This window comes from Hippopotamus amphibius, chromosome 6 (genome assembly GCF_030028045.1).
Source record: "Hippopotamus amphibius kiboko isolate mHipAmp2 chromosome 6, mHipAmp2.hap2, whole genome shotgun sequence".
Classification (NCBI taxonomy): Eukaryota; Metazoa; Chordata; class Mammalia; order Artiodactyla; family Hippopotamidae; genus Hippopotamus; species Hippopotamus amphibius.
This window is the reverse complement of record NC_080191.1, coordinates 138,067,047-138,081,176: the sequence shown is the minus strand read 5'-3', so window position 1 is coordinate 138,081,176 and position 14,130 is coordinate 138,067,047. Positions and strand designations below refer to the sequence as shown.

General features: G+C 48.0%; 1 protein-coding gene across 5 annotated transcripts in view; it reads right to left on the bottom strand.

Moving 5' to 3' along the window:
- Nucleotides 1-8,755, bottom strand: part of SCHIP1 (schwannomin interacting protein 1) — a 124,342-nt gene extending 115,587 nt beyond the window's left edge. Inside the window, exons 1-2 of one of the 5 annotated variants that reach the window (XM_057739006.1) lie at nt 8,650-8,755; nt 6,823-7,518 (exon numbers count right to left, since the gene is read on the bottom strand). In XM_057739006.1, coding sequence (XP_057594989.1) covers nt 6,823-7,518; nt 8,650-8,703 — 750 coding nt within the window. In that variant the 5' untranslated portion in view covers nt 8,704-8,755. Of the gene's footprint in view, nt 1-6,822; nt 7,532-7,731; nt 7,846-7,948; nt 8,224-8,649 lie in introns of those variants that run through there. The other 4 variants (XM_057739008.1, XM_057739009.1, XM_057739007.1 and 1 more) reach the window with 4 other exon arrangements.
- Nucleotides 8,756-14,130: the final 5,375 nt, after the last annotated feature.

The window sequence follows — 14,130 nt, the reverse complement described above, 5'->3', positions numbered from 1 at the left end:
CCCAAAGAGGTGCGGCCCTGAATCAGAGCAAGCCTTGGGGAAGAGAGTGCTGGGCAGTTTGGTGGACAGTAGCATCTGGACCTGCTATAGAGGAAAGGGCTCATGCTGGGCCTTTCTGGGAGTGAAGTCACAAGGAATGCCAGGCAAAGGATCTGAAGTTGAAAGTGCATTCTGAGCTAGAAAGGGATGGAGAAGGTGATGTGATGTCGGTGGTGAGCTGTTCAAACAGCTCAACGAATGTGTGATGAGAATATCTGTATCTGTTTTTCAGATCCAAACCATGACAATGCTCCTTAGAATGTTCTAAAGGACCACTATGTACAAACCGCTTGGTGGGCAAAGATTTCCTTCAATCCAACTACAATATTTTCAAAAGGCTCTTCTGCAGTAGGATGAACTACATGATGGCAGCTGAAATACACAAACAGAGTCTCAGAACCTGTGGTTTACCTGCAACCTAATTTTTTGGAAAACACAACCACATTTCTTTAAAGTCTTGAGTACATGCTAATGGATACAGCAGGCTTTGCAGCTCTTACACAGAAATCAACATAAATTAGAAAAGCAGACAATGATGACACTAAACATTTCAATGCAAAGGCTGAAGCACAGCATACAGTTAGCCCTGGCAATGTCTGATCATGGTAAAAAAGGAAAAAAGTGGTTTTAACAGTTGTGTCTGGCTCTCAGAATGTTTTCACTGTGGTATCCCAGGCGGACGAATCATATAACTTATTAAACTTATACACTTTACTATATTTTGCATGAATAATAAAGACCTCAATTCAATCTATAAAGATGGGAATTCATGCAATTTAAACATAGCCCAAGTAACTAAGGAAACAAACTACTCAGCCATTCAAGCTACTTTAGCAGTGTCATTGATGGAGGAGTAACTGGGCTATAATTCTTTCAGAATAATACACTGAAAATAATCTGTAATTAGTACCATTCTAGGAAGAAATGTAGGTAATTTAAAGTTTGCTACTAGTTAAAAGTACAAACAAATAAAAAGACAAATTGTTTTCAAGTACTTAGAAATAACTTCATCAGGAGAATTTGCTTTCAATTAACACGTCAATTAAAATTATTCTTATCTTCTCATTAAAGGAGGAAAATGCACCTGTCACAGGCAGTAAAAAATAATAAAACTGAGATTAAAATGTGTCCAAGTCTACAACTAGAACACTCTAATTTAAAAACGACTCCTTTCATTTTCTTGAACAATGGGTGTAATGACTTTGGTTGCATGTAAGATGTGATCCCGGTACTTTGCTTTTATTTTCTCTTAAGAGAGAGGGGAGCAGTCACCCCAGTCACCTTAAGAGAGATGTCCTGCAAATGCCCAAGGGCACAGATGGAATACACCAACAAGTGGGAGAGGAAGCCAACATCAAATGGTGCAGTTTCTTTGGAAAACAGGCATCTTCTCAAACAGTTAAACACACGGCTCCCATAGGATTCTGCTATTCCATGCTTAGGTATTGGGTTGGCCAAAAGTTCGTTCGGGTTTTTCCACAAGATCTTACAGTTGATCAGAGTAAGATTTAATGGAAAACCCGAACAAACCTTTTGGCCAACCTAATATTTTTCCCAAGAGAAATGAAAGAATCTGTCCATACAAAGACATGTATGTGTGGGACTTCCCTGGTGGCACAGTGGTCAAGAATCTGCCTTCCAATGCAGGGGACACAAGTTTGAGCCCTGGTCCGGGAAGATCCCACATGCTGTGGAGCAACTAAGCCCATGTGCCACAACCACTAAGCCTGCGCTCTAGAGCCTTCGAGCCACAACTACTCAGCCCATGTGCCACAACTATGGAAGCCCTCACGCCAAAAGCCTGTGCTCTAAACAAGAGAAGCCACCTCAATGAGAAGCCCTTGCACCGCAACAAAGACCCAGCGCAGCCAATAAATAAATTTATTAAAAATAATAATAATAGCAATAGATTAAAAGACTTGTATATGGATGTTCATAGCACTTTCATTTGTAATAGACAATAACTGGAAACCATGCAAGGGTCCATCAACCAGGGAATAGGGTATATGCGTAAAATGGAACTCTACTCAGCAATAAAAAGGAACGAGCTATTGACATATGCCATAACGCAGATGAATCACAAAATAATTATATGCTGACTGAAAGATGCCAGACAAAAAAAAATGGGTATATATTGTATGATTCCATTTACATGAGTTTTAGAAAATGCAAGCAAACTTATAGTGATAGAAATAAGACCAGTGGTTGCCAAGAGACAGAATGGGGGGGATTGCAAAAGAGCGTGAGGATACTTTTGCAGGTGAGAGACAGGTTCATCATCTCAACTCTGGTGATGGTTTCTCAGGTGTACACATGTCAAAACTCATCAGATTGTCCACTGCGAAAAAGGGGTGAAGTTATGAGAAGAGGAGCAGGTTGAGGCAGTGGGCACCCTCCTCCCACTTGGTGATGGGGAGGCAGAAGAATGATACTGTGACAAACTAAGGTCCTGGAGAAGCAGGAGAAAGAGAAGGCCAACTGCTTCAGGCTGTGCTCAGAAGAGGGAAGTGGGAAGAGAATTTTCCGGTTTCCCTAAGGATTGTCCACGCCAGTTCCCACAGAGCAGGCAGGGAGAGGAGAATTTAGGATGAACATGGACCTATGGGGGCAGGACTCGCGTAACTTCGCATCCTGGTTCTAAATCGCACTCCTGGGCTGTGTGTGGCCCTTGAGTTCACGAGGGGCACTCACACACCTGAGGTAATGCAGGCCCAGGGCAGGACCGTGAGAAACACAGGGACACTGGACTGGGGGGGGCTGGCCAACTGGAGGGGGCGCTTCTGGGAGTAGTTCACTCCCCCCCACCTGCCACGAGGGTCCGGCATTTGTGCAGGCACAAGGGAGCTACTGAGGATAAGGGAGTGGAATACAGTGAGCTCGCTGCCCTCAAGGCTCTGACATCAAGGTGAGCGGTTGGGGTGTGGAGGAGGCGGTGCGCCGCCTGCGGCAACGCAGGTTTGCGGTGGAGGAGCCCTGAGAAGACGGCAGGAAGTCAGGTCACCAGAGCGGTCCGTCAAGACTCCCCGGGTACCCCCTGCTCTGACACCAAAGACAGTTCCGGGGGCATCCAGTTCCCTCCCCTCGCCCTAATCCAAGCACCAACAGAAAGATTAGCTGCTTAAAACTTTCACAAAGTAAAGGTCAGTGCTAGGTTTTAAATCCTACCCAAATGTTGCATGTTTTTAAATCTGCCTCTAAATCTTCCCTGGATTAGAGACAGCTGATCGTCAACACATCTTTGAGATCTCAGTCCGTCGTTTTGAGTGTATCACTGTAGCTAAGAGGAAGAAAGGAGCAGTGGACAGGGATGAAGAGGCTGTCACTGCTTCGCTGGGCAGAACTCAACGTGATTCCATCCAAACCAGACCAGACCAGACCAGACCGGGCCAGACCCGACCCAACCCAACCCAACCCTGTCTGTGAGAAGAGACTTGCAAAGTCATGGGATTTGGAGTATTTCCTAGTTTACTTCTGTCCTTAACACTAAAGAAATGCAAGAGAGGTCCTGTCATTAGGAAACCCTGTAAGTTATTTCAGGAAGGTGGAAGTTCTTTCCTTTCCTTTTATTTCAACTAATTTTAAGCATCGAAAGGAAAAAATCCAGTATGGCATCAGAAGAAAGGACAAAACACCTTTCATTGTTTTCTTACTGGGATCTTTGGCACTTAACCTCTCTGGGCCTCAACTTCCTCAACTGTACTATAAGGGGGCTGGTTTAGGTCTGGGGCGTGTGAGTCTTATAAATACTTCATTCATTCATTCACTCATTCATTCACTCATTCATTCAATATTTGGGAACGTACCACTTCTCAGACACTATCACAGATACTAGGTTATAGCAATTAAACAATGCAGGCCAAGATCCCCACACTCCAATTCGATTACAGAGAGACCAAAAATGAAGGAGAACTGAACAAATAATGTCAGGCAGTGATTAGCACTAAAAAAATATACAAGGATTGCCTGGGTAGGGGGTGAGGGCCTTACTCTGCATTAGGGAGGGGGGCTAAGGACAGTCTCTCTGAGGAGGTGAATTGAGTAGGGTCTGGGATGAAAAGGAGGAACCAGCCACTTGATTCCATGTACAGGTAACAGCACAGGCAAAAGTTGTGAGGTGGGAATAGCTTATTTGGGTCTCCTCACAGGGAAAGGAGAGGTAGCCCTCTATTTCATTTTTTACCCCTCCTCCCAGTATATATATTAATTTCACTTAAGTGTATTTATACACAGATTTTTAAGGAGGAGCAAAAGTAGCATTTTATATGAGCAACTCCTTTAAGACAGACTTCCTCTTCTACACCAATTCCTTTGTTACTCTCAAGTTTCTGTCTTCAGGGTCATTAATTCTTGCACTTACTCCAGGCAGGAGTAAACAGGATTTTAATCAGTGTTTTCCAAACTTTTATGACAGCAACCTACAGTGAGAAATAAATCTTACACTGTGAACCAGTGTCTTCGTAAAACAGAAACAAAATTTAAAAAAAATCTTACTGTGACGGCCTGCAACGCACTGTAGTATGTTCTACTTTATTTCATTTTTTAAAAAGTGATAAGATGATTTCACGGGGAACTTACAGTTTGAAAACACTATTCTAAACCAACATCAGCTAGTAATTTTCTTTGAATACAAACCAAAATATGGAAAAATTCAATATTAACCTCAAAGGCCACTTCCCCCTCCTGTTTTTTCTTCTTTTTTTTTTTTTTTTTTTTTTTTTTTTTTTGTATACATACTTGCTTTCAAGCAATGGAAACCGAATTTCTGTGTGACTTGTGGAGGAAATGCCCAGAGGGGACATTTTCAGAAGGGCTGGGAAAGGAGAGGGGAGGAACCCCCATGTGTAAATTGTTCACAGGGTGAACCACAGGTTTCAAAGATGGCCCAATGAGGAAAGATTCAGTCTCCACAATAACAAGAAAGAAAGGTGTGTGTGTGTGTGTGAGCGCACGCACGCACACGCATTGGGAAAAGCAGGTCTGTTAGGTAAGCCATTAAATTTCAAGTTCCTAAAAGAATTTGAAAAAGAATAGAGACATGTATACGTAAAACTGAATCACTGTGCTGTGCACCTGAAGCTATCACAACATTGTTAATCAGCTACACTCCAATATAAAATAAAAAGTTTAAAACAAAATGTAAGTTCCTACGGGGGAGTGTCTGCATCCCTACCACGCTCACCATAATTCCAGGCCCCTGTGGACAGATGTGTAACTGCAGCGCTGACAATCATACCTCGAATTTAGCACAGAACACATGGGTGCTCAAGAATATTTTCAATAATGGAGCTCACTGCCATCATTAAACCCTAACTTTGTATATACAGGCAATCACTATATTTTCCTGGAATGGGTAAATGTCATGCCATAGTAAAGGAAACATTTATCTTCAAGTCATTGTTTAAGTCCAGGGAGCTTAATCAGGTATCTTTCTCAGCACTAAGTGGGGAAAGGATGTTTTGAATTGCAAGTACAGGGAGTGTATTGGCTGTAATGGAAAGATTCCGTGTCTGCCAGTGGCCATGGTAAAGAGCTGGGATTAAAACGAGTGCGTTAATTTAACAGGTAGTTTCTCAAGGGACATTAACCAGTGGGCTCTGTCAGCCAAGCGCTCTCTCTGATAGAAACCATGCCAATTTCTCTGCGAAACGCAGTTACTGTCCTTACCCCTGAAGTCAGAGGTGCATGCAGCCAATTTCCACTAGCCCCAGGACCCTGGAGCCGAAAAATGACACCTGCGAGCAAGCATTCTCCCACACTGCCACACACAGAAAGCAGCTCATTTAAACTGTGGGCCCTTCAGCCCCATTTAGGACGGTCATTAATGACTTCAAATTACAACTGTTGCTTTGTCTCAAAACAGCGATAAACAGGAGAGCTACATTCATGATGCTTTTCTTTTAAGCCATTTATCGGCTCTCCTCTCCGGGGCAAAAAAAGATGTTGAGACAAGTGTGAACCTGCCAGAGCTTATTATAGATGTAGCCTTCCTCCCCTCCCTCTCTCTTTTCCACTTCAGCACCCTTCCCTCTCTGGGCTTCCTGAACTGAGGCACAAGCCTCCGGTAAGGAACTGCAAGTAGCTCCTTTCCGAAACTAGGAGGGACTCACCGGAGAGGGGGTGTCAGCCCACAGAGGAAAGAACCACTCCCTCATTCTAGCAGGTCAATTCACCCGTTCCCTCAGGTCAACAATAGGTCGGGTTTCAGAAAGGAAAAAAGTCTCAGAGGAGGGCGGTCAACCCGTTCCAATTCGGGAGCATCCGCTCTAACACCAAGAGGGAACATTCCCTGCTGCCTCACCGGAGGTGTGGGCAGGCGAATGCGTGCTTGTGCGCAGGGACAGCCTATATATGGACGAGACATTAGTGGCAACGAAGGGAAACCCATCACGGTTGACAAAGCCACAACTATTACGACCTGAAATATCACCCGCAGGGCACTGACTTCGGTGCTAAAATCTCCCCGGATTTATTTTCAGGCAAGTGACTCATAACCTCGTCTCCATAAGTAATTCCATTAAAATGAGTCGCTGGTTCCACTAACCCGACTTTCCGCTGCCCTCTGGCTGCCCCTCCCTCCTCTCCGCCCATCCGGCAAACCCAGACAGCTCAGAGACTGAGCAACCGTTCCCCAGGAGAGCAGCAGGCGCTCACCGGCCCGGCCCCCACCCTCCCCGCCGGATGGATGGGGCCGCCGGCCGGCGGGAGCGCGGGGAGCGCGCGTGTGGGCTGTGCGCGGGGTGTGTACGCGTGTGCGCGCGTGGGCACGCACCCCGGCCAACTTACGGAGGTGGAGTTGGTCCTCGCCTGGCCCTGGTTCCGCACCTCCTGCTCCCGGAACTGCAACCCAGCCAGATGCTTCTCCAGCGCCTCCCAGTCCATAGGGGGCACCGGGGGCTCCTCCGGGACGCAGGTCCCGCTGTCCGTGGGCTGAAGGCAGAGGCCCCCGGCAGCCCGTCCCCGGCCGCCGCGCCGCCCCCCCGCCGGCGGAGGCTTCTGGACCGCCTGGCGGGGGCCCCGGGAGCCGCTCGGCCGGCCGGCCACCACCACGTTGCCATTGTGCCTGAGGTCCTGGGGGTCGTGCGGGTGGAGGTTGCCGTTGGGCACGGGGGGCGGCATGGCGGTGGTGGCCCCCCTGCGCCCGCCGCCGCCGCTGCGGGTCCTGGCGCTCACGTCCCCCGGCTCCTGGGCAGGACAGCGGTCATCCCGGTATCCTCGCTCGTTGCGCTCGTCCTCCTCTTCCTTCTCCTCCCCGTCCTCCTCCGGCGCCCACTCATCAATCACCTTCTTCTGGTAGACCGGGAAGGGCTCCTCATAGTCCTCCAGGGCAGACACCAAGTCCAGGCTGCCCCCCGGCGACGACGAGGATTTGCACTCGGAGCAAGGGGTCACTTTGGTGGAGTTGGACTGCGAACTGGCGCGGCTGCTGCTGCTGCTGCTGCCGGCGTCACTGCCTAGATCCATCCCATCCTCTCGGTAATCCTGGGGGGAGGAGGCAGAAAGAGTGAGCCGCCGGGCCGAGCCAGCTCCGGCCGCCCGCTGCCCGCCACGAACGCCCCGGCCCAGTGCCCCGCTCCCGCCTGCCTAGAGGTGCGCCCCCCAAAGAGGCCTGGGGGTGGGAGCCGGCACCAGCCTGAGGCTTCCCTCATCCCATCCCCTCCCCTGCGACAGGCAGACTTCCTCCGGGTAACTAACCCTCAAATCAGCACAGGGGGTGCCCAGCCACCGGCGCGTAGACTTTCCATAAGAGGGACCCCGGGGCGCGCGTGGACTTTTGTTTTAACCATTTTGCGCCGGGCGCGCCCCCGCCCCCCGCCCCAGGGATTCTCCGAGAACCAGACACTTTCCCAGAGAATTATAATTGCCTGCGGGTGGGGACCGAGACGAGGGTGGGCGGCTACCAAATTCGCACCTCGCGCTGGGCGCCGAGACCACCCCCTACCGGCCCCGCCCCGCCCCCGCCGGCGGCCGGGAGCCCGGCGCGGCCAGCGAGCTGAGCTTTACTTTCTGAGGAACCGCAGGCAGCTCGGAGGTCGCCCTCCCGCCTCTGCGCCTCCCCGGCTGGCCCCTCCTCGGCTCGCCGGAAGGCTCCGGGTGGGGGGGCGCTCGCGGCTGCCGCTGGGCCGCGTGGCCCCCGCCGCCCGCTGAGGTGTGCGGGGCCGGGGCGCGGCGGCCGCAGCTGTGGGCGCCGCCGCCCTGGGGGAGGGAGGACGCGCACTGCCGGCGCGGAGCCGGTCCCGCCACCGAGCATGCCCAGAGGCTGCCGGGCGCGGCGCAGCCCGCTCTCCCGGCTTTCTCGGCAGCAGGCTGGGGCGGGAGGCCGGGCGGGGATGGGTTGGAGGGGCCGGGAGAAGGCGCGAGGGAAGAGGACTCGGGGCTTTAGGGGCGCAGACATTACCACTTAGCAGGGGCGGCGCCCTGGGGAGGGTGGTGCATTTTAACCCCCAGACATACTCATGTTTCCTGGGCGCGCCTCGAGCCTTCTCTGCGGGGTTCATTCCCCCGCCTAAACCTCCCGGCACCCCAAAGCGCAGGCCCGGTGCCTCCCAGACCCGCGCGTAAGTCCCCGAGCGACCCCTTGCAGGACCTCCCTCCCCCTCCACGCGCACATACACAAGCCCATGTGGGAGCCCGAGTGACGTGTGCTCGGTGGCCGTGCACCATCATTTCCCTTCCACCTTCCTCCTCGCCGCCTCCTCTCCCTCCACCGCCCCGCTCCGGTCGTCTGGCCGTCTCCCCTTCCAAGTTCAGGCTGTGGGTGGAACCTGTTGCTTTAGCTCACGTTTTCTCTCCCTTCCCGGCTGCACGCCGAGGATGACCTATGAGAGGTGTGTGTGTGAGGAACAGAGGAGTGTGAGATGGAACTGCTATCTGGCGTGGAGGTGGTGAATCGGATCTAAAGGTTTGGGCGAGGCTCCAAAGTCCCCTTTGGCCACCTCCAATCAAGGGGACATTAAAGGAGTGGAAGAGGTGGGTGTCAAGTCACGTGCTCCTGGCACAGACGCTGGCTTGGCTTCCTTACATTTTTCAGGAAACCGAGTAGAAAAAAACCTCTGCTGGGTTGTTCAAAACACAGCGACGGCTTGAGTTTGGCAGCTCATCCTCTTTAGGAACAAGCTCCAAGAAGTGAAAGGTAACTAACACTTGGGACACGCAGATGGGTCACAGAGCACCTTTTAAGGATTAAGACTTTCTTGTGAAGAAACTGTTACTTCCCTGGGGAAGTAGGAGATGTCCTCTTCTCTGATTATGAAAAACAGCACTTGGAACTTAAATGTTCTCCCACAGGCAAAAAAAGACAAAAGATAAATATGTGAAGCAATGGATTTGGGGAACCTTTCACACACACACACACACACACATATATAATGAATCACCATGGTGGTGATTATACTTTACACCTTAAATATCTTACAATTTTATATGTCAGTTATACTTTCGTAAAGGCGAAAAAAAAATTTTTTTAAGAAAAAGAAGGAAAAAAAGGCTTAATTTTTCTACAGACTGGGGAAAACCAGTTTCCTTGAACTTCCAGATTTGGGCCTGTTACTAATTATTCCCAGGGAATTCTAGTCTGGGGCAGGCCAGTACCCTGGCTTGGCACCCTCCAGATGGAGTAACAGAGGAATGCTTGGAATTCTTTAGTAGGGAGTGGCTGCCACCCTGTCATTTCTTCTAGGTCCTACATGGGAAAGACGCTTTGTTTAAGTGATTTCAGTGAAGTGCGACTCTTTCCCCTCTTAGGTAGGCTTGAGCCAGGGAAGATAAACTAATCTTTCAACTTGTCTGGAAGCAGCTATCTTATGAATAACAGGAAAAGGGGACTTCTGGTCTGGCCCCTTTACTGCTCTTCTGTAAAACAGGACTGACTATAACTTAAAATGTCTTTTATGGTAACATCTGTAAACAGCCTGCCTCCTGCTCCAAATATGGTTTCATTTTGAGGTTGCTGCGCAGCCCTGGGCCAGCTGGCTGCCCCCCTGTGCAGAGGTGGCCCTGTGAGTCTTCCGAGATATGGGTGGAAAGCATTGTGTGCTGGGAACTAGATAGCTGCTTTTCAAGTCACCATGTGACTTGGCAAGGCTTAGGTCAGAAAAAGTTCCCTGCTCTGTGGCAGGACAGAGGTAGACAGAGAAGTATTGATCAACTGGGGTGATAAGGGAGAGCTGTGGTCTCCGTCCAATTTTCAAGCATTAGGACCTCCTCAGCCAGCCACCCTGACTCCCTCCTGGGCTCAGGCTCAGCCCCCTGCTGCCCAGATGGTCTGTGTTCAGGGAATGCAAAATGACGCCTTAGAAAAACATTTGGCAAGGTAAATCCACTGCCAAAAACGCATGGCATTTCAAAGCCAAATAGAAACATCTTTGAATTATCTGTTCTTTTAAATTATTTTCTGACCAGATATTCTGGATCAGATGGGAAAGTACCAGGTTTCCTTTTTTTCTTTTCTCTTCATGCAAGGTGCCTGGCTAGCCCAGTTTGCATTCTGTTTCCAGCCTTCCATCTCCTGCCAAGAACCGTCCCACTTTGGAACAGGAAGCCCTGCCAACTGCTAGGCCAGCAACAGTCTACAGATATGTCCAGCGGGATGGAGAGATGATTTGCAAAGTGATTGAAAGGGCCTGTCTTCCTGTTTACAGGAACAGTTCCTCAAGTCAGGGGCTTGGGGCTTACAGACTTAGATTTGTCCCCTGCAACCTCTGTAAATTAGATGTCAGATATATGAGTCAGGTGGGTGTCATCGCAGACCAGCACCTTCCCTCATCAATCACCAGGGTCCTGTACCTCTCAGTACCCACTTCACCCACCCTAGTCTAGACCACTGTGTCCTGAAATTACTAAATAGTCTCCCTACTATTTCTGTCCATGCAAGCAAATCTGAGCAGGTCTCTGCTGGCTTCAGTAACTACCCCCCCCCCCCTTCACCGCCCCGCAGATGCAGGGATCCTCACTGCCCTTAAAGGAATTGCTTCCTGCCCAACCTCCCCCAACTTCTTTTGGTTAATTTCTTTTTTTTTTTTCTTTTTTTTTGGGGGGGGGTACACCAGGTTCAATCATCTGTTTTTATACACATATCCCCGTATTCCCTCCCTTCCTTGACTCCCCCCCCCTCGAGTCCCCCCCACCCTCCCCGCCCCAGTCCTCTAAGGCATCTTCCATCCTTGAGTTGGACTTCCTTTGTTATACAACAACTTCCCACTGACTATTTTACAGTTGGTAGTATATATATGTCTGTGCTACTCTCTCACTTCGTCTCAGTTTCCCCTTCACCCCCCGCCCCCTCCCATTTTGGTTAATTTCTACTCATCCTAAAGTCTCAGCTTCAATGTCACTTCCTCCAGGAAGGCTTACCAGATTCTTTGTACCCACCCCCAAAGGGGATCATGTGACTTTCTTGTGTTCCCATGACACACCGCATTTATCACATGTGCTGTATCCAGGTTGCTATTTAATTGCTTATCTTCTTTACTAGACTCAAGAAATCCATTTTATATCAAGACCCAGGCCACACATACGTATAAAAATATTTTTAAAGTTTCCTAAAATTCTTAGTTTGTAAAATTCTCTAAGTTATTTAAAACAAAACGTGGTCACACTTCACCATTGACTTCACAACCCTTAAATGGGTCAGAGTTCCTAGTGTAAAAAAGTACTTTAAATTGCACGAAGGAAGGGGCTATTTCTATCTTGTTCATGATAACTGCAATGGAATAGGAACTTGATATTTGTTTCTGGAATTATTAATAGTAACATTTAATCCTCAAAAACCCTATAGGAAAACAAAACAAAACAGAAAACCAAAAAACTAGTATCTCCACCTATAGGTAAGGAAGCTGAAGACAGTAAGGTTAAGTAACTAATGTCAAAAGCTAGAAAGCCAGGTGGCAGAGCTAGGATTTGAACCCAGAGAGTTGGGCTTCAGACTCCTTGCTCTTAATCACTGAGCTAAGAGCTCAGTATCTCTTGGTCCAGATTCATACAGATGAACTGACTAAGCAAAAATGTCAGACAGGGTCTCCTTGCAGCAACCTCAAAGAGTTCTCTGTCTCCTGCCCTGCAGAGACTCCTTGGGCAATATTTATGTCTATGCAGAAGAAAAGGCAGCTGCTCCCCTCTGCTCATACGTGCTCCAGTCAGCCTCCTCAACTGTCGACAAGTTCAGCAATAATCAGCAAGTTGAGGGATTTCATTGTCTAAAGGAAGAGTTTAGACACCTCAGAAAATGAATTTCACATTGTTATGAACTGCATGCCCTAAGTTCCCCCCAAAACAAATCCTTTAAGAAGGTAGTCACCCTGAGATTGGGGTATTCATTTTGACATGGATAGGAAACTGTCTGGAATAATACTCTAAGGGTATGGATGAGATCATCTTCCTTAGGGGTCAGTGCTATTTATAGGATGTTAATCTGTAAAGGCAACATTTGAGAAAAGACACGACTGAAATATTTAAATCATAAGGAGTAAGAATAAGTGGGGGAAAGATTTATTTGCAAAATTCCCAAACTAATTCTGAAGATATTAGCCCTAACACTGAACCTTCTCTAAGTTGTGGCATTTAGAGTAATAAAGAAATGGCTGGCAAAGGCGTTTATATTTTATCTTTATTACGTGAGTTACATGCAAGTCACTTGCAGTACACAGATGCTCTCCTCTTTCATCACCTGAGTGTAACTACGTGGGAATATTTAACAGCACTGTGGGGCAAAGTGTCCTGGATATAGAACATCTGGGCTTTCTTTCCAGCCCTGTCTCCAACCACCTTTGTAACCTGTTTCTTTATGAAGGGGGCTGGACTGCATGACCATGATGTTGGTAAGAACTGAATGAATGAATAAGTGAATGCCCTAAAAAGCTTCTTCTAGCTTAAAGACCCTTTAGAAGTGTCTCTGCATCATTTTATCACTTTCTTTCTTGGGAGATACAAAGTTGGTTCCTCCACTAGTTTAAAACCAATGTCTGTATCCCTTAGGTAGCTTGAATACATGGTGTTTCTCCTTTATTTCTGTAGAGCAAATGGGTTGATCTTATTCGTCTGTATGTGTAGATATTTGGGAGATGGATCCTATACACACCTAAAATAATTTTCTCTCTTTCATTTATAGAGCTACACTTTAATGGAAAAAAAATCTTTAAAAAACGTTAACATTGGAAATGTTTTGATTCTCTAGCAAACCATGAGATTGCATTTATTTCCTGTGTTTTCCTCAATAAAAATGAAATAGCAAAATCAAGGCAAAACTCAGCCCTTAAAAGATAGCTCCAGTGACCTATTTTCTAAACCTGAAACCAGGACACTTGGCTTGACAAATACTACAGCGCTTACAGAAACTAGGTGAATGCATGCTCGAAATGAAGATTACCCTGAAAAATCTGTAGGCATTCGTGAAGAAAGCAACTCTAACTCTGGCAAAGGGACAACATCTTTATCAGAGAAGAGTCACATAGAAGGTGTCAGTCAGGACCTCAGCACATGGCTGCACAGAATGTGCCCGGTAGAGTGACAGGAGGATTGTGATCTGCACCACAGGTCCCAGCCAGGAGGGGCCAGTTGGCACCATTTGCATGGATGGCAATGAAATGACACCCCTGGAGCTGTTTCATGCACAACAGTACACATAGGCTCTATTGGGACTTCCATTGGCAGGAAATTTGTTCTCTGTTGACAAGATTGGAAGAGGAAGGCTACTGTTCTTTTCCTAATCAAGTCATACCTCAGATTGGACGGCACTGACACAAATTCAAAGACCTCCAGTCTTTCTTTTTCCATAAGTTTTCTGTCATCGGGTTCTACTTAAGTTCCTAGCAATTCTTGAAAATGCAAGTCTGTAAGCAATTCTGAATTTATTTGTTGCGCTTTATTGAAGGGTACAAATTACATAAAGGACATTTAGGAAAAGCTGGGAAAGTTTGTAGACACACTGCATGAGCTCAGGGATGCATCACAAGTGATGGACAGTGAAGCCCACGTGCACATTACGCGACACAGGACCAAGTGCTCAGAAACCGCGTGCCTTGTACTTTGATGTGTTACGCTTGTCAAAGAGCAACATCCTTGAAGGATGCTCTAGGAAGTGAAAACTGTGTTCTGGTC